This window comes from Lissotriton helveticus, unplaced genomic scaffold (assembly GCF_964261635.1).
Source record: "Lissotriton helveticus unplaced genomic scaffold, aLisHel1.1 SCAFFOLD_1036, whole genome shotgun sequence".
Classification (NCBI taxonomy): Eukaryota; Metazoa; Chordata; class Amphibia; order Caudata; family Salamandridae; genus Lissotriton; species Lissotriton helveticus.
The window spans coordinates 89,233-113,917 of NW_027611769.1; the positions used below are offsets into that span (position 1 = coordinate 89,233).

Consider the following 24,685-nt stretch of genomic DNA (forward strand, 5'->3'; position numbering starts at 1 on the left):
CAGTTATGTGGGAATTGATGCAGGCTTCACAGGAGAGGGTCGAAGGTCACCTCCACACCGGATGTGCAGGTAAATCTGTCTGGCTGGATCTGAGGCAGTACCTTCACTTTAAGTTTAGGGGTACACTTTGTGTGTACCATGTACCCCCTTTTAACTGAGCTTGACTCTCTTCTCCAACATCTGTCATTGAAAGGTGGGCGTCCTCCTATGGGAGAGAAGACTGCTGATATTCCACATAGAGAAACAGGTCAGAAAAAGGCTCAGGACAGTGAGGCTTCCCACAGCCATGCAGAGGACTTCAGCTGAGAGAAACATCGGCCCCTCGGGGACCTGAACAGTGTTCATGGCAGAGGGGCACCTGCCCTTGGGTACCCGTACAGTGTTCATGGCAGAGGGGCACCTGCCCTTGGGTATCCCTACAGTGTTCATGGCAGAGGGGCACCTGCCCTCGGGTACCCGTACAGTGTTCATGGCAGAGGGGCACCTGCCCTTGGGTACCCGTACAGTGTTCATGGCAGAGGGGGCACCTGCCCTTGGGTACCCATACAGTGTTCATAGCAGAGGGGCACCTGCCCTTGGGTACCCGTACAGTGTTCATGGCAGAGGGGCACCTGCCCTTGGGTATCCCTACAGTGTTCATGGCAGAGGGGGCATCTGCCCTCAGGTACCCCTACAGTGTTCATGGCAGAGGGGGCACCTGCCCTCGAGTACCCCTACAGTGTTCATGGCAGAGGGGGTACCAGCCCCACAGGTACCCCTATAATGTCCATGGCAGAGGGGGCACCTGCCCTTGGGTACCCCTACAGTGTCCATGGCAGAGGGGTCACCTGCCCTTGGGTACCCCTACAGTGTCCATGGCAGAGGGGGCACCTGCCCTTGGGTACCCCTACAGTGTCCATGGCAGAGGGGTCACCTGCCCTTGGGTACCCCTACAGTGTCCATGGCAGAGGGGGCACCTGCCCTTGGGTACCCCTACAGTGTTCATGGCAGAGGGGGCACCTGCCCTTGGGTACCCCTACAGTGTTCATGGCAGAGGGGTCACCTGCCCTTGGGTACCCCTACAGTGTCCATGGCAGAGGGGGCACCTGCCCTTGGGTACCCCTACAGTGTCCATGGCAGAGGGGGCACCTGCCCTTGGGTACCCCTACAGTGTTCATGGCAGAGGGGGCACCTGCCCTTGGGTACCCCTACAGTGTCCATGGCAGAAGGGGCACCTGCCCTTGGGTACCCCAACAGTGTTCATGGCAGAGAGAGTACCTGCCCCACAGGTACCCCTGCAGTGTTCATGGCAGAGGGGGCACCTGCCCCACAGGTACCCCTGCAGTGTTCATGGCAGAGGGGGTACCTGCCCCACAGGTACCCCTGCAGTGTTCATGGCAGAGGGGGCACCTGCCCTTGGGTACCCCTACAGTGTTCATGGCAGAGGGGTCACCTGCCCTTGGGTACCCCTACAGTGTCCATGGCAGAGGGGGCACCTGCCCTTGGGTACCCCTACAGTGTCCATGGCAGAGGGGGCACCTGCCCTTGGGTACCCCTACAGTGTCCATGGCAGAAGGGGCACCTGCCCTTGGGTACCCCAACAGTGTTCATGGCAGAGAGAGTACCTGCCCCACAGGTACCCCTGCAGTGTTCATGGCAGAGGGGGTACCTGCCCCACAGGTACCCCTGCAGTGTTCATGGCAGAGGGGGCACCTGCCCTTGGGTACCCCTACAGTGTTCATGACAGAGGGGGCACCTGCCCTTGGGTACCCCTACAGTGTTCATGGCAGAGGGGCACCTGCCCTCGGGTACCCGTACAGTGTTCATGGCAGAGGGGGCACCTGCCCTTGGGTACCCATACAGTGTTCATGGCAGAGGGGCACCTGTCCTTGGGTACCCCTACAGTGTCCATGGCAGAGGGGTCGCCTGCCCTAGGGTACCCCTACAGTGTTCATGGCAGAGGGGCACCTGCCCTAGGGTACCCCTACAGTGTTCATGGCAGAGGGGGCACCTGCCCTTGGGTACCCCTACAGTGTTTATGGCAGAAGGGGCACCTGCCCTTGGGTACCCCTACAGTGTCCATGGCAGAGGGGGCACCTGCCCTTGGGTACCTGTACAGTGTTCATGGCAGAGGGGGCACCTGCCCTTGGGTACCCCTACAGTGTTCATGGCAGAAGGGGCACCTGCCCTCGGGTACCCGTACAGTGTTCATGGCAGAGGGGGCACCTGCCCTTGGGTACCCCTACAGTGTTCATGGCAGAGGGGGCACCTGCCCTTGGGTACCCCTACAGTGTTCATAGCAGAGGGGCACCTGCCCTTGGGTACCCGTACAGTGTTCATGGCAGAGGGGCACCTGCCCTTGGGTATCCCTACAGTGTTCATGGCAGAGGGGGCATCTGCCCTCGAGTACCCCTACAGTGTTCATGGCAGAGGGGGTACCAGCCCCACAGGTACCCCTATAATGTCCATGGCAGAGGGGGCACCTGCCCTTGGGTACCCCTACAGTGTTCATGGCAGAGGGGTCACCTGCCCTTGGGTACCCCTACAGTGTCCATGGCAGAGGGGTCACCTGCCCTTGGGTACCCCTACAGTGTCCATGGCAGAGGGGGCACCTGCCCTTGGGTACCCCTACAGTGTTCATGGCAGAGGGGCACCTGCCCTCGGGTACCCCTACAGTGTTCATGGCAGAGGGGTCACCTGCCCTTGGGTACCCCTACAGTGTCCATGGCAGAGGGGTCACCTGCCCTTGGGTACCCCTACAGTGTCCATGGCAGAGGGGGCACCTGCCCTTGGGTACCCCTACAGTGTTCATGGCAGAGGGGGCACCTGCCCTTGGGTACCCCTACAGTGTTCATGGCAAAGGGGGCACCTGCCCTTGGGTACCCCTACAGTGTTCATGGCAGAGGGGCACCTGCCCTCGGGTACCCCTACAGTGTCCATGGCAGAGGGGGCACCTGCCCTTGGGTACCCCTACAGTGTTCATGGCAGAGGGGGCACCTGCCCTTGGGTACCCCTACAGTGTTCATGGCAGAGGGGGCACCTGCCCTTGGGTACCCCTACAGTGTCCATGGCAGAAGGGGCACCTGCCCTTGGGTACCCCAACAGTGTTCATGGCAGAGAGAGTACCTGCCCCACAGGTACCCCTGCAGTGTTCATGGCAGAGGGGGCACCTGCCCCACAGGTACCCCTGCAGTGTTCATGGCAGAGGGGGTACCTGCCCCACAGGTACCCCTGCAGTGTTCATGGCAGAGAGAGTACCTGCCCCACAGGTACCCCTGCAGTGTTCATGGCAGAGGGGGCACCTGCCCCACAGGTACCCCTACAGTGTCCATGGCAGAGGGGGCACCTGCCCTTGGGTACCCCTACAGTGTCCATGGCAGAGGGGGCACCTGCCCCACAGGTACCCCTGCAGTGTTCATGGCAGAGGGGGCACCTGCCCTTGGGTACCCCTACAGTGTTCATGGCAGAGGGGCACCTGCCCCACAGGTACCCCTGCAGTGTTCATGGCAGAGGGGCACCTGCCCTCGGGTACCCGTACAGTGTTCATGGCAGAGGGGGCACCTGCCCTTGGGTACCCATACAGTGTTCATAGCAGAGGGGCACCTGCCCTTGGGTACCCGTACAGTGTTCATGGCAGAGGGGCACCTGCCCTTGGGTATCCCTACAGTGTTCATGGCAGAGGGGGCATCTGCCCTCAGGTACCCCTACAGTGTTCATGGCAGAGGGGGCACCTGCCCTCGAGTACCCCTACAGTGTTCATGGCAGAGGGGGTACCAGCCCCACAGGTACCCCTATAATGTCCATGGCAGAGGGGGCACCTGCCCTTGGGTACCCCTACAGTGTTCATGGCAGAGGGGTCACCTGCCCTAGGGTACCCCTACAGTGTCCATGGCAGAGGGGGCACCTGCCCTTGGGTACCCCTACAGTGTCCATGGCAGAGGGGTCACCTGCCCTTGGGTACCCCTACAGTGTCCATGGCAGAGGGGGCACCTGCCCTTGGGTACCCCTACAGTGTTCATGGCAGAGGGGGCACCTGCCCTTGGGTACCCCTACAGTGTCCATGGCAGAAGGGGCACCTGCCCTTGGGTACCCCTACAGTGTTCATGGCAGAGGGGGCACCTGCCCTTGGGTACCCCTACAGTGTCCATGGCAGAAGGGGCACCTGCCCTTGGGTACCCCTACAGTGTCCATGGCAGAAGGGGCACCTGCCCTTGGGTACCCCTACAGTGTCCATGGCAGAGGGGGCACCTGCCCTTGGGTACCCCTACAGTGTCCATGGCAGAGGGGGCACCTGCCCTTGGGTACCCCTACAGTGTCCATGGCAGAGGGGGCACCTGCCCTTGGGTACCCCTACAGTGTCCATGGCAGAAGGGGCACCTGCCCCACAGGTACCCCTACAGTGTCCATGGCAGAAGGGGCACCTGCCCTTGGGTACCCCTACAGTGTCCATGGCAGAAGGGGCACCTGCCCTTGGGTACCCCTACAGTGTCCATGGCAGAGGGGGCACCTGCCCTTGGGTACCCCTACAGTGTTCATGGCAGAGGGGGCACCTGCCCTTGGGTACCCCTACAGTATTCATGGCAGAGGGGGCACCTGCCCTTGGGTACCCCTACAGTGTCCATGGCAGAGGGGGCACCTGCCCTTGGGTACCCCTACAGTGTTCATGGCAGAGGGGGCACCTGCCCTTGGGTACCCCTACAGTGTTCATGGCAGAGCGGGCACCTGCCCTTGGGTACCCCTACAGTGTCCATGGCAGAAGGGGCACCTGCCCTTGGGTACCCCAACAGTGTTCATGGCAGAGGGGGTACCTGCCCCACAGGTACCCCTGCAGTGTTCATGGCAGAGGGGGTACCTGCCCTTGGGTACCCCTACAGTGTTCATGGCAGAGGTAGGGGTGGTGGTGTCTGCCCCTCAGGTACCCGTACAGCATTCATGGCACATGAGTACTGCCTCTCAGATACCCTTGCAGTACTTCTGCTTGAGGGGGTACCTGACCTCGGGTACCCCATACAGTGTTCATGGCAGAGGTAACGGTGGTGGCGTCTGCCCCTCAGGTACCCATAGTGTCCATGGCATGGGCGTGCTGCCTCTCAGGTACCTGTACAGTGCACCTGGTTGAGGGGGTACCTTTTATCCCTGTATATGCAGCTCTGCCACCCATAGTACACTGGCGGGCATTGGAACCTGGCACGGCAGCCTTGACCCTCCCTTCCCCACCCTCACAGACGCCGGCTGGAAGCACCTGATCTTCAGAGACAACCTGACCTCCCTTATCTAGCTGGGGCAGGTGGAAGGAAAAGAGACTGAGGGGCAGCAGGACTGGCAGGGGCAGAATGAGGCGTAAACAAAGAATGAAAGAGGGGTGACCTGGAAATAAAGGCAGATATGAGCGGGGGCCGTGATAGAGCCAATGAAGGGGAGGCGGGGTCTCCCTCCGCGTGACGCTGACTTCCTGTCAGTGCAAGGTCTGTCAGGTGTACTACTGCCACGTGCCCCCCTGACGCCCATGACTCCTCTTCCGGTTGGCACTTGTAGCCAGCAGCGCTTTGCTGTAGGAGCCTGTAGCTCTGATTGGGTGCTCTGAGTGAGGACTCCCTAGGCCCAGGTTCAGAGTAGGGTGACCAACCATCCAAAAATTTCACCGACCGTCCGTTATCTTAGTATGATGTCCGCAAGGCGTCCTTAATTTGGGGTCCCCAAATTATGGGCACCTTACAGACATCATACTAAAATCAATTTGGGAAATTTCATTAAAGGTATGCTGTTTCCCTGCCAGTGGCCCCATGAGTTTAAAAGTTTTCACTGGAGTCCTCTTGCACTTATCTTTTAACCCCTTAGCTGCGGCGGCTATTCCACCGCAGTGCTAAGGGGGAGTGGGGGCCGCGTGGCGCTCCCGTGCTTGTGACGGAACCGCTCCGTCACGAGCCTTGGGTGGGCTGTGCTTGTGACGGAACGGTTCCGTCATGGCCCCGCCCGCCCAATAGAACCCTCAGCGCAGGCGCGGAATTCGCGCCACAAGCGGGCCGTGACGAAACCGTTCCGTCACCAGCACAGCCCACCCGAGGCTTGTAACGGAACGGTTCCGTCACAAGCACGCAAGGGGTTAAACTGAAGAGGCTGCCTGCAGCGGGCCCCTCGCGGACTTCGCACGGACTGTGGAGTGGCGGTTGTCATTCTGAGACTGGAGCTGATTAGCACTTATAGATTGACAATGGGTCCTATAGTGGTGACAGCATGTGGTGTGCCTTCTCCTGCATCAGACTAGGGCAAGGCATTCTGCTTTTGTCTTGGGGCCACGCTGAAGAATATAAAATTAAAATAACTAACAGTGTTTTCACTGTACATTTAAAAGTAAGTTTTAAAAATACAAATAAAAAAATGCTGTTTAATGTTTATTGTTACATTAGCATAATCTTGATTGCAGAAAGGGCCTGATGTCGCTTTGCAAAGCTGCGCGCATACTAAAAAACTGTGAATTGCACGATTGTCTTAACCTTCTATCAACTTATTTTGACTTGTACTTATTTTGGTTCTCTATTTACTTACTTATATATTATTGTGCGACCTACTCTGATATGTCTGTAAAACGTATGTTTTGTCCCAAATTTTGGTCCTGAATTTTGACCTTCTGTCCAGAATTTTTGCCCTGACTTTTCTCCCTTTGTCCTGAATTTTTACGCTGACTGTCCTGAATTTGCACCCATGCCAGTTGGTCACCCTAGTTCAGAGGGGAAACAACCTTTATAACGCAATTTTTACAACGCACTATCATTACAACAAAACTTTTACAACGCAAGATCCATTACAACGCATGTCATTACAACGCAGTCATTACAACGCATACCATTACAACGCATACCATCACAATGCGTGTCATCTCAACGCAGTCATTACAACGCATACCATTACAACTCATACCATCACAACGCATAGTACCCTTACACTATCCAACACTTACCCTACTGTTGCACCCCCTGGAGTTAGAATAGTAATTTGTACCCCTACACTATCCAACACTTACCGTACTGTTGCACCCCCTGGAGTTAGAATAGTAATTTGTACCCCTACACTATCCAACACTTACCCTACTGTTGCATCCCCTGGAGTTAGAATAGTAATTTTTACCCCTATACTATCCAGTACTTACCAAACATGCGTTATAATGTTATGCGTTGTAAAGGTAGTATGCGTTGTAATGGAATGCGTTGTAATGGTAGTTTTAGGAAATTCGCTGTAATGGCATGCGTTGTAATGGAATGCATTGTAATGGATATTGCGTTTTAAAAATGCATTGTAAAGGCATGCGTTGTAAAAGTATGCGTTGTAACATCATACATCCGTTCAGGGAAGTGTTGGCTATCAGCTAGAAGAGGCTGGAGAGGGCCTCTGGAGCTATGAACCTCTAGCAGGGTTGGTGGGGACCCCCCCTCCCATGGTTCCCTGCGGTACTTACTCAGGACCCGCAGGTAGGTGCCGCAGGAGCTGCGGGACTTGCCCCCTCTGGGCATGGACACCTTGCAGACGTAGAGGCCGGAGTCTGCCTTCTCCACCGCGCTGATGGTCAGGTTGGCAGAGCCCATCCCTGGCAGGGAGTAGAACTTGTCCTCCGGATTCCTGCTGGTGGTGACATTGGTGACCACAGACTCGTTCCTGGCCGCCTGGGTGAGCTTCTTCCAGGTCACTATGACGCCAGCCTTCTCCGGAGCGTAGTGGCACTTGAGTGTGGCGCTTTCTCCCTCCAGGCACTGCAGGGAAGTGGGCACCCACTCAACCGAGAGGTTGGTGCCCTTGTGGCCTGCAAGGGGAGAGCATAGGGTGAGAAGAGCACAACTGTGGGAAAGGGGGTACAGGGGTAACAGTAACACTGCTACCTTATGCACATACACCTAGGCTATCTCATATGGATGTATGACGTTACAACGCACACTTTTACAACGCATACCTTTACAACGCAACATCCATTACAACGCATTCCATTACAACGCATGCCATTACAACGCAATTTTAAAAACTACATTTACAACGCATTCCATTACAACGCATAATACCTTTACAACGCATACAATTACAACGCATAGCATTTCATTGCATGTTTGGTAAGTATTGGATAGTGTAGGGGTAAAAATTACTATTCTAACTCCAGGGGGTGCAACAGTAGGGTAAGTGTTGGATAGTGTACGGGTAAAAATTACTATTCTAACTCCAGGGGGTGCAACAGTAGGGTAAGTCTTGGATAGTGTAGGGGTAAAAATGACTATTCTAACTCCAGGGGGTGCAACAGTAGGGTAAGTGTTGGATGGTAATGTTATGCGTTGTAATAGTATGCATTGTAATGACTGTGTGGTAATGACATGCATTGTAGTGGTATGCGTTGTAGTGTCATGCGTTGTAATGGTCGCGTTGTAATGGCATGCTTTGTAATGGATGTTGCATTGGAAAAGTTTCGTTGTAATGGTAGTGCGTTGTAAAAGTTGCGTTGTAAAGGTTGTTTCCCATCTCATATCATTATGCTAGTTCTTTACTCTTTGCGCTCACTTCTCGCCGATAGTGGCACACTATAAATACGCTGTTAGTTTAACTTGCACATTTCTCGTACACACCATTGTAACGCTTTATTTTTGTGCTTAGACACCGGTATCAGTTTGCATCTTATATGCAATTCATGTACTTCGAAGTCCTTATGTGATGTAACTGGTTCTAATGTAAAGCGATCTGACACCTTTGGGTAAAGTGCACGCTTTATAAAAATGCATAAATAAATAAATAAGCATGGGGCACCGCTGCCCTTGGTGTATGACAGGGGTTTTTATGCCCTGGAAAGAGTGAGTTGGGGTCCCGCAGAGCCTCGGTGTATGACTGGGGTGTCATTGAACTGAGGACAGAAAATGGGGGTGCTGCATGTATGGCCGGGGTGTCGGTGCCCATGGGGTACGATGAATGGGGGTGCTGCATGTATGGCCGGGGGTCGGTGCCCATGGGGTACGATGAATTGGGGTGCTGCATGTATGGCCGGGATGTCGGAGCCCATGGGGTACGATGAATGGGGGTGCTGCATGTATGGCGGGGTGTCGGTGCCCATGGGGTACGATGAATGGGGGTGCTGCATGTATGGCCGGGGTGTTGGTGCCCATGGGGTACGATGAATGGGGTTGCTGCATGTATGGCCGGGGTGTTGGTGCCCATGGGGTATGGTGAATGGGGGTGCTGCATGTATGGCTGGGATGTCGGAGCCCATGGGGTACGATGAATGGGGGTGCTGCATGTATGGCTGGGGTGTTGGTGCCCATGGGGTACGATGAATGGGGGTGCTGCATGTATGGCCGGGGTGTTGGTGCCCATGGGGTACGATGAATGGGGGTGCTGCATGTATGGCCGGGGTGTCGGAGCCCATGGGGTACGATGAATGGGGGTGCTGCATGTATGGCCGGGGTGTCAGGGCCCATGAGGTACGATGAATGGGGGTGCTGCATGTATGGCCGGGGTGTCGGAGACCATGGGGTACGATGAATGGGGGTGCTGCATGTATGGCCGGGGTGTCGGAGCCCATGGGGTACGATGAATGGGGGTGCTGCATGTATGGCCGGGGTGTTGGTGCCCATGGGGTACGATGAATGGGGGTGCTGCATGTATGGGCGGGATGTCGGAGCCCACGGGATACGATAAATGGGGGTGCTGTCGTAGCCTGGTGTGTGTGGCCAGGGGCATGATTGACCCGCGCTAGACAACGGGGGCAGTTTTGCAAATACTGGGATGTACTGCTCTGTACACAGAGTGACTGGGGTACCTCGGTACATGGCTGCAGTGTCACTGACCCCTGGCCAGAAATAGCAAGGTACCCCTGGCCAGAGCCAGCCTTTGTTAAGATAGCGCCTTGGGTGTGAGAGATTTGGCGCCCTTGCTGATGGTAATGAATTAAATGAGGCAGCAGGGGGTCCCCCGGCCCTAATTGTGTTTACTGGTCAGTGCCTGGATAAGCAGGGACTGGCCCCTGAACACAAACATCCCCGCATCCTCCAGCGCACTTGAATCTCCATCGCTTAGCTGCCTCACACAGATGATGGTTTTGTTGATGTGTGCCAACAGGGGTCCCTCTGAAGGGAGAGCAAGGAAGGGGGCTAAAGGGGAGTTAAAACACTGATGATGAAGGGCTAAAACCACTGTAAAATGGCAAATCGGACAAGAACAAACAGGCAAGGACAAGGCCGGAGCAAGGTGAGAAGGGTGTTGCTGTTGGCAGAACCTTAATGCACCCAGCTTCCTCAGAAAATTGGCGCCCTGGGCATGGGCTCAGCTCACCCACGCTAAAGCCACCCCTGACTGTGGCTTATTATTAGTAGGACACAAGCGGGAAACACCCATTGGGCTCACCGGGCTTCAGTACCTCCCCCCTCCCCCCACCGTCCTGTTTGTCAGCCGGACTGAGACAGCTTCGCGGGCTGGCGACCCTCTAATTGCAGCCGCACCCGAGTACTTCACAGGTCTTTAAAAGCCCATTTATTCTTAATGAGTCTTTTGTTGTGTTTTCACCCCGTCTTAGAGCCACTCTGCCTTTGGCTGGCAGAATTAGCCTCCCTCCCCCTCCCCTCCCCAAAATCTTTTTCAGCCTCTCTCGAAATTTGGCTCTAGTTGCCAGCCAAGGACGTGACTGGCCCGTGCACCGCGGTACCCTGGCACTGTTGGGTGAGAATGGAAGATGATTTTGTGTTCCCTGTGATAGGTTCTTCCTAAAGGCATAGATGGGCCACTGCCGCCCTCTAGTGGCTGGACGCAGAACACTCCCCGGTAGAGAAAAAAGATAAGCAAAGAAAGTGATGTGCAGCGTTCACCGGACAGCTTCCTCTTACAAACCATTGTTATTCTTTTATAACTCGCCCTTCGGTTACAAGGGTCTGGCTGCATAGAGAGGCCACTTTAAAACATCCTGGAGCGGATCCAGAACGCCTCAGCAAGACTCATCCTCGACATCCCCCGACACAGCCACATCTCCGGACACCTGAGAGACCTGCACTGGCTCCCGGTCAACAAGAGAATCACCTTCCGTCTCCTCACCCACACACACAAAGCCCTGCACAACCAAGGCCTGGGATATCTCAACAGCCGCCTCAACTTCTACACTCCCACACGCCAGCTTCGATCGACCAGCCACGCCCTCGCCACCGTCCCCCGCATCCGAAGAGCCACCACAGGAGGAAGGTCCTTCTCCTACCTGGCCGCCAAGACTTGGAACTCCCTCCCTACCCACCTCCGCCTGACCCAAGACCACCTCGCCTTCAGGAAGCAGCTCAAGACCTGGCTGTTCGAGCAGTAGCGGACCCCCCTCCCCAAGCGCCTTGAGACCCTCCGGGTGAGTAGTGCACTATATAAATGCTTTGATCGATGATTGATTGATTGGAGCGGGCGCAACTAGAAACAGCAGCTAGCCAGGAATCTGCACAGGAATGACACTCAAATCTACCTCAAGGTTGACTCCACTCATGATCTCGCCATCCTAAGCTCGACTCTCGTCTCCATTCAAAACTGGATGTCAACTCATCAACTGATTCTGAATCCCTCCAAAACTGAATTCCTCCTCCTCTCCTCCTCACTTTCTCCTCCCCCAGTTCAATCATGGATGGATCAGATGAATCTATTTAACAATAAACCCATCATTGTCAACAGCGCAAAATCCCAGGGTGCATACTCAACAAAAAACTCAATCTAATCTCCCACATCAATTCCATTGCAGAGTCTGCTTGATACCAACTGCGCCTTCTGTGGGGAATTCGTCGCTTCTTCCCGGAGCAAGACCTTAAAACCCTGGTCCAATCGCTGGTCCTCTCCAGACTGGACTACTGCAATTCTCTTCTTACTGGCCTCCCCAAATCCCACCTGTCCGCCCTTAAATCTGTTCTCCATTCAGCAGCTCATTTCATTTTTGGGGCCAAAAGAAGCGACCACATCACACCCATGTTATCCACCCTCCGCTGGCTTCCCATCGAGGCTAGAGCTATCTACAAGACTGCCTGTCTCACCCACAAAGCCTTGCACTCCTCCTCTCCTCGCTACCTGACAAATAAACTGAAACTCTCTGGAGGCTCTAGACCATCACGAAATGTGGAAAAACTACTGCTTGAACCTCCCACTTTTAAGAAGGAAAGGTCGATGGCCCAATCCTTTTCAGGCAACGCGGTGAGAATCTGGAACTCCCTTCCGCCTCAGCTCCGGACCACCACCTCCTCCCAGGCCTTCAAAACTGACCTCAAAGTTCTCCTCCTTCAAAGACACTTCCAAATTTAATTCACGCCCTCTATATTATCTGAAGGAAGACCTTCCATTATAGAAAATTCTATTCTCCATGACTATGGAAGTGCCGGGGTGGGGGTGTATTGAGAATTTATACAGAGAGAATGCAGAGGGCGTGGACAAGTTCCAGACTCGTTGTCGAAGAAGGCGGGATCGGCAGGGCACTGCGTGCCCCTACTTCTTTAATTTAATAGATTGTGTTGCCCTCATTTTTTATTTTAAACACGTGTCCCGGGACAGCAGAAATAGCCAAGACTAAAAGATAAAGCTCCGCTGTTCGGGGATGGGCAGGGCGGGCAGAGAAGGAACCGGACTCTGGGGCAGATTTACAAGCCCCTTGCGACACCAGTGCGTCACTTTTTGTGCCCTACCAGTAGCGCATATTATTGCTCCATATTTACAAGTTCAGAAAAAGCCACACTGCGTGGCTTTGCCTGTTTTTGGAAATATGGCCCCTTTACACACAACTTTTTGCGTGAAAGGGGCGTTCCATGGGTGTTGCTGTGGGCAGGGCTTTAAGTGGGGTTTATCCAGGTCTGAGCACCAGCAGTTATTTTCAGGGGGCCTCGAAACAGGTCTCTATCGGGCTCTATTTTCGGGCCTCGCAGAGGTAGTCTGTTTTCTTTTTTTTCTTGCATCAAACTTATTTTAATCATGACCCCCACCCCATTTCTATCTGTCACCTTCTGCGTCTCTTTCTCTCCCGTACTCTTTCCCTTCTCTTATTTTCCTCTTCTCCATCACCTTGTTTATCTCTCCCTGTTTGTCTCCTGTGTACCCTTCATTTATTGGTTCCACCCCCGTGCCTCATCTTTCTGTAAGTTAGTGCCTAGCTCTCTCGCTCGTTCATTCACCTCCTCACATCACCACATCCCTCCCTCTTTGCTCTTTACACTTGGGCGCTTGCGCTGGGATGGGGGTGTTACTGGTCTCTGTCCCACCCAAGTGGCAGCTCTCAGCACTGCTGCTGCTGTCAGTGGCGGGAACATCACATGCAGTCACTGTGAGGTTGTCGTGCCACGTAGCCACCCATCTCATTCACTCCCGATAAGGACAATCATGTCTATTCTGCTTCGTATCCGTAAAGGGGGTCACCATCACATCCAGAGTCTCTTGTGAGAGTCGAAAGGGCCAGCATCAAAAGCAGAGTTCTTTCTGACGGTGAATGGGACCTCCATCACCAGAGGCGCAACTAGAGCCAAATTTCGGGGGCTAATTCTTCCAGCAAGAGACAGAGTGGAGATGCAGGGGCTCTAAGAAGGGGTGAAAAAACAACAAAGCCTCATTAACAAGCAAATGGTCTTTTAAAGACCTGTGAAGTACTCGGGTGTGGCTGTGAGAATGCCCAGGAAGCTGTCTCAGCCGGGCTGACACACACAAGGGGGGGAGGGAGGAGGGTGGACGCTGAAGCCCTTTGACCCCAATGGGGGATGCGCGCCTGTCCATCACATCAAGAGGTAATGATTTTTCAGGCACCTATCTCCGAGTCATTCTGAGTAAAGCTTTGTTTGCTGGGTAAGTTATGTAGTACTAAGGAGAACAAAAAATATTGTGATTTCATAAATTTAGCGCCTTATTTTTGGTATGCATAAGATTGCGATCCTGCAACCAGTCTCCAAACACACACAGCCGCTCCAGAGTACGTCACAGGTCTTTAAAAGACCATTTGCTTGTTAATGAGGCGTTGTTGATTTTCACCCCTTTGTACAGCCCCTACAGCTCCACTCTGCCTATTGCTTGAAGAATTAGCCCCCCCAAATGTTTTCTTAGCCCCCCCCCCTCGAAATTTGGCTCTACTTGCGCCTCTGGGGAGGGTGATTGGCATTATCCATACATATCTTGCTTTAGACCACGCCCCTATGTGGATAGGCCACACCCCTTTAAGAGGTTTGCCCCGCCCCTTTTAGAGCACCCCCAGTTTTATTTTCCCATTTAAAGCCCTGCCTGTGGGTGTTCCCACGCAACACCCATGGACCCAGACACATTCCCAGCTTTACGAGAAATCATAAATCTGGAACTGCGTCTGCCTGCTACGCCTCCCCAGGGGAGGCCTAGGGAGGCGCAATGAGGAGAAATGTTTAATTTATCCGCGTTTTCTTTTCCTCTTTCTATGCGTGCTGCAAACCATGACTTAAAGAAACAGTTGATTACTCCCTCTTTCCTCTCCTTTCATTTATTTGTTCCTCTGTGAAATGGATCCAAAAAAGAAAAACACTTTTCCTGGAAATGTGATTTTTTGGGACCATTTTTCTATTCCAAAATGCAGCCTTGGGACCGAGAGAAATGAAAGGTTCAAAATGTGACAAATAACTAAATAAAGTAAGATAGAGTGGTCGCTTGATTTTATTCACACCCAAGCACATTAGCGCCACTTTACAAAGTTTGCCAGTGAAGCACTACTCGTTTTCTCGTTTTTGTTTTTTTAACATCATTGTTTTCCCTGGATGGGGAAGTGCACCATTCATGGAAGTACTGTGCAATACATGCGTGATGGGTGGATTGGAAAATAAATTGTGTACCGTGGCTCTGTGTTCAGGGATGTGGTCATTTAAAACCATACTGCTTACAGTTTGTGAGGATATAAGCACTGGACATTGAAACGGGTCCCTTCTGTAATCATGTCCTTAACTTTTCAGGCACAAATACTCATTGCTTCTTTAATAATAAGTGTAAAAGCGTTAAGATAGCCATGTTGTTCCTGCCTACTTCACTTAATCTTGCATTCCCCTGAGTGTTTCTTTTTCAAGGATGTTGGTACTTTTTTTTAGGCAGCATATTGCTCTTGTCTAGTGCGTAATTTAAATTGAGTCACATCCAGGTGTTTATAGTCGGCACAATTGGGTTGTAGTTGAAGCAGTGCGAGTTTCTCCCAGTGGGCAGTGTGGTGTTCAGTGGGGAAGACGATGTGGCACTATAGTCAGAGCTGTCGAATTTGGAACTGGGGAACCAGGGTCAGTCTTAATGACCAGTCCACCAGACCACTCTCCCGAGGGAGCACATTCCTTTCCTTTAAATTAGAAGAACCAGCAAGACCTTAGAAGCCCTGGTGCCATAGCACCGGCAGGTGGACCCTAGCGGTGGCAAGTGTGGGTTAACCTTGAAGGCCTGTCCACCACAATCCATGCAGATATTACCCTCCAGTCTTGCGGGCAGACCTATGAAGCAGCACACCCTAGAGAAACAGCGACTCTGGTATTGAGGTCACAGAACCCTTGAGCAGGGAGGTGCGACCGGTGTAATCGCACCAGGAGCTGACTTCAGGTGGGGTGTCATGTTTGCAAGTATATTATATTTTTAAAGCACTTGCTGCCTCCTTCCTGGATGCCAGCAATTTTCGGCAACAATAAAAATGTCATGATAAGTCCAGTGATTAATGTTCTTCCTATAGAGAGATGGAGTTCTCTCAAGTGGAAGTTTTGACAAGTGGAGAAGTAGCACAGAGGGTTAATGTGCCTGTTGCAAAGAACATGTGCCAAGCAGATCACAAAGTGCACATAATGTAAATAGGTCAGTGGGTTACTGCTTTTGTCAGAGAGATCCTTTTGTTACTTGAAGTTTATAAGACAAAATCCTATCATAGACCAGTGAGCTATTAACTGTCATCTAAGAGCCGCATGCAAACTGCAGGTTATAAAGTAGAGCGTTATGTTTTTTTCCGCAGTCTTTGATTATCCTAATGTTGCAAAAGGGGTTCATTTGGATAGAAATCAATTCTGGTTATTGAGGAGAACCCGAACCATGATATTATGTTTTAAATTCAGAGTTTGTGTTTCTCCAGACCAATCACTATTAAACTATGCTACCTACTGGTATGTCATGTGACTCCTACACCTTGTAGTCCTTTGTCTTATATAACATTTCCTATACAGTGATTTACACCTGTATGATTGATTGTCTCTGTGTAATGTGTGTGATATAAAGTTCTCTGACACCCTACACTGGTATCGGTGGTGCTGTAAGTCAAATTAAATGCATCTGAGCCAGAGTGTGGTTATGGAGACTTGAGGGGCACTGTTAAAGGGTGGCAGTGAGGGAATCCGAGACAGAGGGAGTCATTGGGGGCACCAACAAACATTGTCGCACAGGACTCCACCAGCGCTAAAGCCGGCCTTGCCTTTGAGACCAGTCCGCTGCCCCCTTTGGTACCTCCATTGGCCTTGTTTCAGCAGTAGTAGCTGCAACTCACCAGGGATCGGCAATGCAGGATTTGCACGCACACCAAAGGAAGTTCACAAACCTCAGTCTCGCTGCTTCATGCACAAGCACTTTTAACATGTGCTGCCTGCTTTGGGGACACTGGAATTATGCAGCAATGGAGGACAAAATGATGCTGCAGTGTTGACTAAATTATGCAGCAAAAAAGGGCTGAAGCATAATGCAGTATATTTTCTGATACTTTATTATTTTTAAATTTTTACATATGCTCCCAGTCTGTGCAAAGATTTTGCCTCATTAGTACCAGTGTAACATACAAATGCAGTAGTGAGAAAGGTGATCAGTCAACCTTTGAAAAGGGCTGTCCCCTTTGCAGAAACACAGGTCAGATTTGTTAGTAACTTTTGATCCGTTTGAGCTGCAAACAATTTATTAGTTAAAATCATCAAACTATGCAGCAGATAGCGCATTGTGTGGCAAATATTGCAGAGACATAATTGTATAGAAAACATTTGCAAACTAGGATATTTTGCCATTCATGTTTGAACTGCTCTTGTGGAAAAGGGGAGGAGAAGTGCTGATGACAGAAACTGCATGGCTCGGAGACTAATGTCTTGTGCTTCCACTTTTAAGAGTATTTGGGCCATTATGTGATTGGAAGCATGTCCCACTATGTGAATGTATTTTAATGTCACTAACTCATATTAAACCTTAAATAAACATGTGTATCCATTGGTTGAATTAAATAACGTACTAAGCTGCAACTGGGTAGTGAAATGCCAAATACAAAAAATTTGAATGATTTGCTCTTTCTGCCACACCTCTGACTCCGCCCACTGACCCAATCCTCAGGTTATTCCCGCCCTCTATTTCTCCATCCACAATTCCCCTACTTTTTTCCCCCTACTTCGACCACTGTATATATGAAAATGATCATTGTCATTAACGCCACAACAGGCAGGTAGTTCCTTATCTTAACTGCTTAAAATATACACATTATAATTTTTTAACCAAGGCGGTCAGTGCAATCCAGGGATCTCCCACAATCACTCAGGTTCTGGCGGGAGGTCGGCCGTTCTGGTTTGCATTTGCTCTTCTTTGCCGGCCATGACCAAGGCGCAGACAGACACCGTCTGAGTGTGGCCACAAATTTGGCACATCTTACCTTTGCATATGGCCATGTCTGAACTGGGGTGGCAGAGTGGGCTAAAGAACGGTGATGGATTAAACCCAGATCTCTTGACTGGGTGTGAGTGTTTGATTGGTTCAGATGCTCCGTCCATCACCACCCCCTTTTGTAACATCTTACCAGGGCTCTTTGGATAGAATTTGAGAAGCAAATATTAGAAGCTTCCTGGCATGCTCGAGCCCCGTAGGCCACACAGACCGGTTTAATGAATTGCCTACTCCAGTGGTCAAAGTGGGCGGGATCGGAAGGGCACGGCGGGCCCCTACTTCTTAAAATTTAAGCAATCCGTTCCCCTACTTTTCTGCTAAATGTGTTCCAGGACGGTAGAAATAGCGAAAGCTTATAGATGAGTTTCGGCCACTCATGGCCGTTCGGGGACGGGCGGGTGGGCATAGAAGGAAAATGACTCTGTCTGTCTTCCTTCTTATTCAGGGAAGACAAGGACAGTGTCCGCTTCCGCGGTGCCGCTGCTCCCATCTCTCTCACTTCTTTTACACTCTCTTCCCTTTATTTGCTCCCCTGTGAAATGGACCCAAAAAAAGAAGAAACCCTTTTGCTGCAAATGTCTGTAATGTATTGAAGACGCTTCTCATAAAGAATTTAGTAGGCTGATGATAATCTGCGGGTACCGGAGTACGAAGACCGATATAGTTCAAACAGGCATAACAGAGTTCTGAAATAGAACATGAAGGGATCCAATAGACTTATTAATTCCAATTTACATAAAAATAGACCTAACAGAGAAGAAATGGTGACATAGCATGCCACAATGTCTTTTTCTGACATTTTTCCATTCCAAAGGGCAGCCTCGGAAAGAGAAAAATGGTTAAAAATAAAAAAAAACTAAATAAAGCAAGTCAGAGTGGGCGCAAAGTGGCCAGATTGGTTTTATTCACAACAAAACACATTAGGACCCCTTTACAGAGTTTGCCAGTGAAGCGCCACTTTTGTTTTGTCGTCTTTCTTTAAACAACAGGGCATATTTACAAAGAGCTGCCCCCCTTCTACTCAGGCCTGGGGGGGGGCCCCAGGCCTGAGTAGAAGGGGGGCAGCTCTTGCCGTACCCCTCTTTTGAAGCATCGGCTCCATCGTGCCTCCTCACCCTCGGACTTGTAGTAGTCAAGCCCACACAGGTTGATGTAATTCAAGATGGTTTATTGTAGTAAGTTACAGGATAAGTTGATAAGATCAGAACAGACCCCACCAGGGGCTGCTCAGCCCACTCTCAACTGAGACTTCTCATCACAGGCTCCCAACATTGCTAAGCGCATCATCACTGCAACATCCCACTGGCTGAGCAGGTAGTGAAAATGGTAGAACATTAGAAGGACAGGATACTACAGGATGCCCTGGACCCCAAAGGTTGGCTCCTCCTTCAGGGCCAGCGGGCCCGTCCTCTGAGCCCCTGTCGGACAGTGACCGCGACAGGGTATAGGACGCACCTCACACCACCCCAGGGGCTGCCCCGACGGGGGTGATTAACATTCACAGTACAGTGCTCTCGTGATTTCTGAAGGATGAAAGTTTGCCTCTCAGGGGTGGGGCAGGGAGGGGGTCGCGCTTTCACTTCTTCTTTCAGAGTCCAGGCACGGGCCTCTGATTTGAAGTCACGGACGGAAGACTGTTACAACACCCCCCCCCCCCCTGCCTTAACACTGGTCTGAAGAGGGTTGCGTGTGGATGGATGTTGGAGTACCCGTACTGGTAAGCAGGCGCGCAACGCCCCGGCTTGGACTCAAGGGGCCTCATTTATGAGGCCTTGCGTGAGTTTTGCGCTTCCGATGTGTCACTTTTTGTGACGCATCGGCGGCGTAAAACTTGCCTCCTGATGCGCACTATTTACGAAGTGACGCATCTAAGCAGATGCGTCACTTTGTAAACCCCTGCGCTACATTATACCTGCGTCAGGTATAACGTATGCAGAGGGGGGCGTTCCCCCGCAAAAAGCCTCGTAATAGTGACGCAGTGAAATCTATGATATTTCACTGCGTCACTTTTAGGACGCTGTTGCGTCAAAATCTTGCGCCTGCCTCACAGCAGGCGTAAGACTGACGCAGTGCCCTTTCACATGGGGCTTGCCCCATGTGAAAGGAAGCATTGCTGGAGTTGTGGCACTTTTGTGACACACTCCAGCAATGCGTCACTTTTGCGCCTACAGAAACGTCAGAAATACTGACGTATCTGTAACTCCTTGCGACATGATGTGTCATACTGTAAATATGACGCATCAATCATGTCGCAAGGAGAGCGCAGTGAAAAGTGACGCATCGCTGTTTTCACGCAGCGATGCGTCACTTTTCATAAATGAGGCCCCAGGGGCTTCAGCCCCCCCCCCCCCCCCCCGTCGTGTGTGGCAGCCCGGGATGAGACAGCTTACCAGGCACACACACAGCCGCAACCGAGCACTTCACAGATCCTTAAAGACCATTTGCATGTTAATGAGGCATTGTTGTTGTTTCGCCCCTGCTAAGAGCCCCTGCAGCTCCACTCTGCCTTTTGCCTAAAGATTCAAACACCCCCCCCCCGAAAAATTTTCTTAGCCCCCACCGAAATTTGGCTCTAGTTGCGCCTCTGCTGGTAAGTTATTTGGTTTGGAGGAGCACATCTGTTTTGATTTATTTGGTAATTTAACCAATTATTTATCTCCTAAATGTTTTTTGCTAGAAGGTGCTAGAGCGCTACACTTGCTGTCAAACCAAGCGATGAGTTCAGAAGCCGCCATTACAAGTATGATAACCTGAATGCACCACTGTGCACTGTTCACGGAGTCGAAAACTCTTAATTTGTAGTAGTACCTGTACTTGGACAGCAAGGGGCGCTGCAAGTCTGCAGTTAAACTAGCAGAGTATTCACCCTGCATTCGCTCATTAAGAATGAGGCATGTGACCTGGGGTTACACACAGATCTCTGCTACGGGTATTTAAATTACACTTATACAGTACTTACTACCCCTGTCGATGCGTCTAACAAAGAGCCCTGAACTGTCGTACTAGAATTCAAACCTGTGGATTGTGAGTTATTCACAGATTTGTGTTAAGGGAATTTAAATTACATTTATATAGCACTTACTACCCCTGTCGAGGCGTCTAACAAAGAGTCCTGAGCTGTGGTACTAGGATTAAAACTTGTGACCTGGGGTACACACAGATCTCTGCTACGGGTATTTAAATTACATTTATACAGTACTTACTACCCCTGTCGATGTGTCTAACAAAGAGCCCTGAACTGTCCTACTAGGATTCATACCTGTGGATTGTGGGTTATTCACAGATCTGTGCTACGGGAATTTAAATTACATTTATATTGCACTTACTACCCTGTAGAGGCCTCTAACAAAGTGTCCTGATCTGTCGTACTAGGATTCAAACTTGTAACCTGGGGTTACACACAGATATCTGCTAAGGGAATTGAAATTACATTTATATAAGACGTGCTAACCCTGTCAAGGCGTCTAACAAAGGTTCCTGAGCTGTCTTACTAGAATGCGAACCTGTCGATTATGGGTTACTCACAGATATCTGCTAGGGGAATTTAAATTACATTTATATAACACTTGCTAACCCTGTCAAGGCGTCTAACAAAGGGTCCTGAGCTGTCGTATTAGAATTCAAACCTGTGGATTATAGGTCACTCATATGCCCTGGTACGGGAACTTAAATTACATTTATATAGCACTTACCACCCCTGTCAAGGCGTCTAACAAAGGGTCGTGGGGCCTGAGCTGCAGTACTAGGATTCAAACCTGTGACCCGGGGTTAGACACAGCTCGACGCACATTTGACATCTACATTTACAAAGCAAGTACCCAATGATAGCATTACTTAAGCATAATAATACAAATCATTTCAATATGTTAATACACATACAAATACATAATTATTTAACAATTCTCTGTCCAAACCCCAGGTAACAAGACTTCCAAAAAAACAACACACAAAAAAAGGAAGACCAAGCATAAAAGCATTGCACAGACTGCTGCAGGTGCACAAACCCACCGAGTTATCTTATTTGAGACACAGATCCCTGCATCAGGCGCGTTAACATGCTGAGCTATCTTACCAGTTGTTCCGTGGGAGTGCTCCCGGCTGCACACCGTCCCCATTAGGAGGAGCAGCAGCAGCCACAGAGAGGCCATGGATGGGCAGGGGGGCATCAGGTTCCTCGCTCGGAAGGGGCGCTCTGGCGTTGCCACGGACGGTCTCTCTGAAGATGTCGGTCTGAAGCAGTCACCCCTGCACTCTCCCTCCTGCACCACCTCGGGGGCAGTTGTGCGCCAGCACGGACCAGCCTACTTTGAATACACGGAGATGCGCCTCGCTGCACAGAGGCCACCTGGGCCTATCCGGGGCCTCTGCTCGGAAAGACGGGGCGAGGTGCTCGTGCCATCTGCCTCGAGATGCACTCCTCCCCCCTTCACCCCCACACACACCCTCCCGTGCTCCAGTGTGTGATTGCACCAGGCCCGACGGAAAACTTCATAATAGCGCCTTGTTTCTGTAGAGTTCTGTAGAGCGCTGCGAGTGCTTCAAACAGGGCTTGTTATTTTCAGCCAAGCTAAGCGTGCTCAGTTTATCGACCTTTGAAGGATGAAGAACCCTCTCCATACTGTAAGGTGGAGGGTAAAAATCCGTATTTGTAAAGCGCGAACTACTCATCCTCACGGGTCTCAAGGCGCTGGGGGCCGTTGTGGAAATTAAGGGGCATATTAACAAGCAGCAGCGATAATTATCGCTGACCGCTGTTAGCGTGAGGCAATCTATCGCGGCGATAATCTCCATGTTACCGTTGTATTAACACCGCTTAACACCATGGAGATAAAAATCCCAGCGATAGCGGGGATTATCGCCGTTTTCAATGGAATATCGCTGGTTTTCCAGCGATATTCCATTGAAAATGGCGATAATCTTGTTGATAGGGCCTGTGGTTTTAGCCACATAATCCACCCCCCATTACGGTATGCCTAAATCAGGAATTTAGCTGACGTTAAATTCCTGAGTTAAGCCCCTCTTAGCGACATAAATCGCAACGCTAATGCTGTCGGGGCCTCGTTGTTAATATTGCGATGCCCCGTTAGCAATAGATTTCCCTGAAGTATTCCCAGACAGGCCTACCTTGCATCTCATTCCCGATGCGAGGCTAGGCGATAAAAAAATCGGATCGCTAAGCGTTGAAAACCAACACTAAGTGGCCTTGTTGATACGGCGATGACATTATCGTCACTTAGTGTCTGAAAACGGATGCTAAAGCAGCGATAATGTATTTATCACCACCTTGTTAATATGCCCCTAAGTGAGCTATTGGCCAGAGTCACACTGTGCTGAGCTGAGCTGCCACCGGAGCAGGGAACCGAACTCTGTGCTCCAAAGTCAGCTGCCCTGGCCACTGCACCACACCTCTCCAAATGTATCTCTGGGTGAACAGTATTATCTTGCAGAACTACCTCAGAGCTCTGTCCGGCTGCAGAGCCATGTGTGGGTGCTAACAGTGGCTTTGAAAGTGGTGGGGCATAGCACATGCCAGGTATACACCGCTTTTTTCAAAGTCCTGCCTTGAGAGTCCCCCATAAGTTAAGATTTCCCTTCATTGTGTCAATGCCAGCATTTTGTTATGCCAAGAATCATGTACAATATTGCATTGCCAGAATTGTGCCACTAGTATTCCACTATATAGCATGGGTGGCCCTTATGCCAATATCACCTCCAGTGTTTCAGAGGCAGCATTTTATCATGGTTTGCTTCCCCAGCACCTCCACCCGTCCCCAGTATCCCACGACTGCCATCTCTAAGGCAAATCCTGGTCTCCAATATCCCAGCACCACCGTCGTGCCACTCGGGCCCCCCCCTATGTCAAGCCTTACGGCCAGTGTTTCTGAGTCTGCATGGTGCCTTTGGTGCCCTCTGTTGTGCCAAGAATCACCTCCACTGTCCCAGGTCCAGCACTTTCCCATCGGTGCCCTATGCCATTCATTTCCTCCAGTGCGCAAGAGCCGCCATTTTCCCACATGGGGCCATGCCAAGAATTATTTCTAGTTTATGTCTGGCCCTGCATTGTGCCATGGGTGCCCTGCATTATGCCAAGAATTTCCTTGCACCTGAATAGGCCTGGTCTGCCTTGCACAATGCTGTCTCCACCTCCTGCTGGGAAGCTGCACCAGAGAGGACAGAGCTGGTTTTGACTGAGCACAGAGCCTCTCTGCCACCAGACGCTGCGACCTGCAACGAAGCGGCAGGCACCGTTCGTGAAGAGCACGACGCACCACCCGACTTGCACCGCAGCCCGGACGCCTGCCGATGCCGCACCGTATCGACTCAGACGTCGTCAACGAGGCCGCTGCCTACACCGGAGCCGAGGGCACTACTCATAATCGGCTGGGACAATGTCCAGGGCAAAGTCCTAAAAAAAGAAGTGGGGGTACGCTGTCACCGGGAGTGACGTCACGACAGGAAGTGATGTCACGAAAGGTGCAGAGCTCCTCGTCCTAGAGAGGCCAAAGAGTGAAGTCCAGCTGTTTGGCAGGGGGGACAGCGTCCCCCGTAAAATAAGTGGGGGGACGCCGTCCACCCGCATGGTACCCAGACTCGAGCCCTGACAAACTCTGGAATGGCAGAACACAATTCAAATAAAAACGCCATGAGGACTTCAAGTCAGATATCTCGATCTAATATCAGAATAAAGTCAAGTATAAAAAAATCACCTAATACAAAGACATGACCCGGCGTGATCAGGCTTCTGACTTGGATATATTTGCTTAACAGTAGTGTATATGTGTGTTTTTGTGACACAACTACAGCACTGTGAGTGGGAGGGGGAAAACACGATTGACTCCACAGCATCGCATTTGTAAATTAGTGAGTGAACATGTGAGCATTAATACTTGGCACTTGTAGTGTCTGATTTGCACAAAATGAAACCAGGAAACCTGGAAAAATCACGGGTTCCATGCTTCAATTGTGTGACCGTAGGCAAATATTAAATTTCACAAAAATTCTGCTTTCTTCATTGTCCGTTAATGAAAGCGCATTCGAATATGTGAGTTCAGAATACCAGGAGTACAAAAATCTATTGTGTTTTCTTTTAGCA

General features: G+C 51.2%; 1 protein-coding gene across 1 annotated transcript in view; it reads right to left on the reverse strand.

Moving 5' to 3' along the window:
• Positions 1-21,855, reverse strand: part of LOC144806669 (B-cell antigen receptor complex-associated protein alpha chain-like) — an 82,161-nt gene extending 60,306 nt beyond the window's left edge. Inside the window, exons 1-2 of the mRNA XM_078672985.1 lie at positions 21,665-21,855; positions 7,433-7,774 (exon numbers count right to left, since the gene is read on the reverse strand). Of these exons, the coding sequence (XP_078529111.1) occupies positions 7,433-7,774; positions 21,665-21,758 (436 nt within the window). The 5' untranslated portion in view covers positions 21,759-21,855. The remainder of the gene's footprint in view (positions 1-7,432; positions 7,775-21,664) is intronic.
• Positions 21,856-24,685: the final 2,830 nt, after the last annotated feature.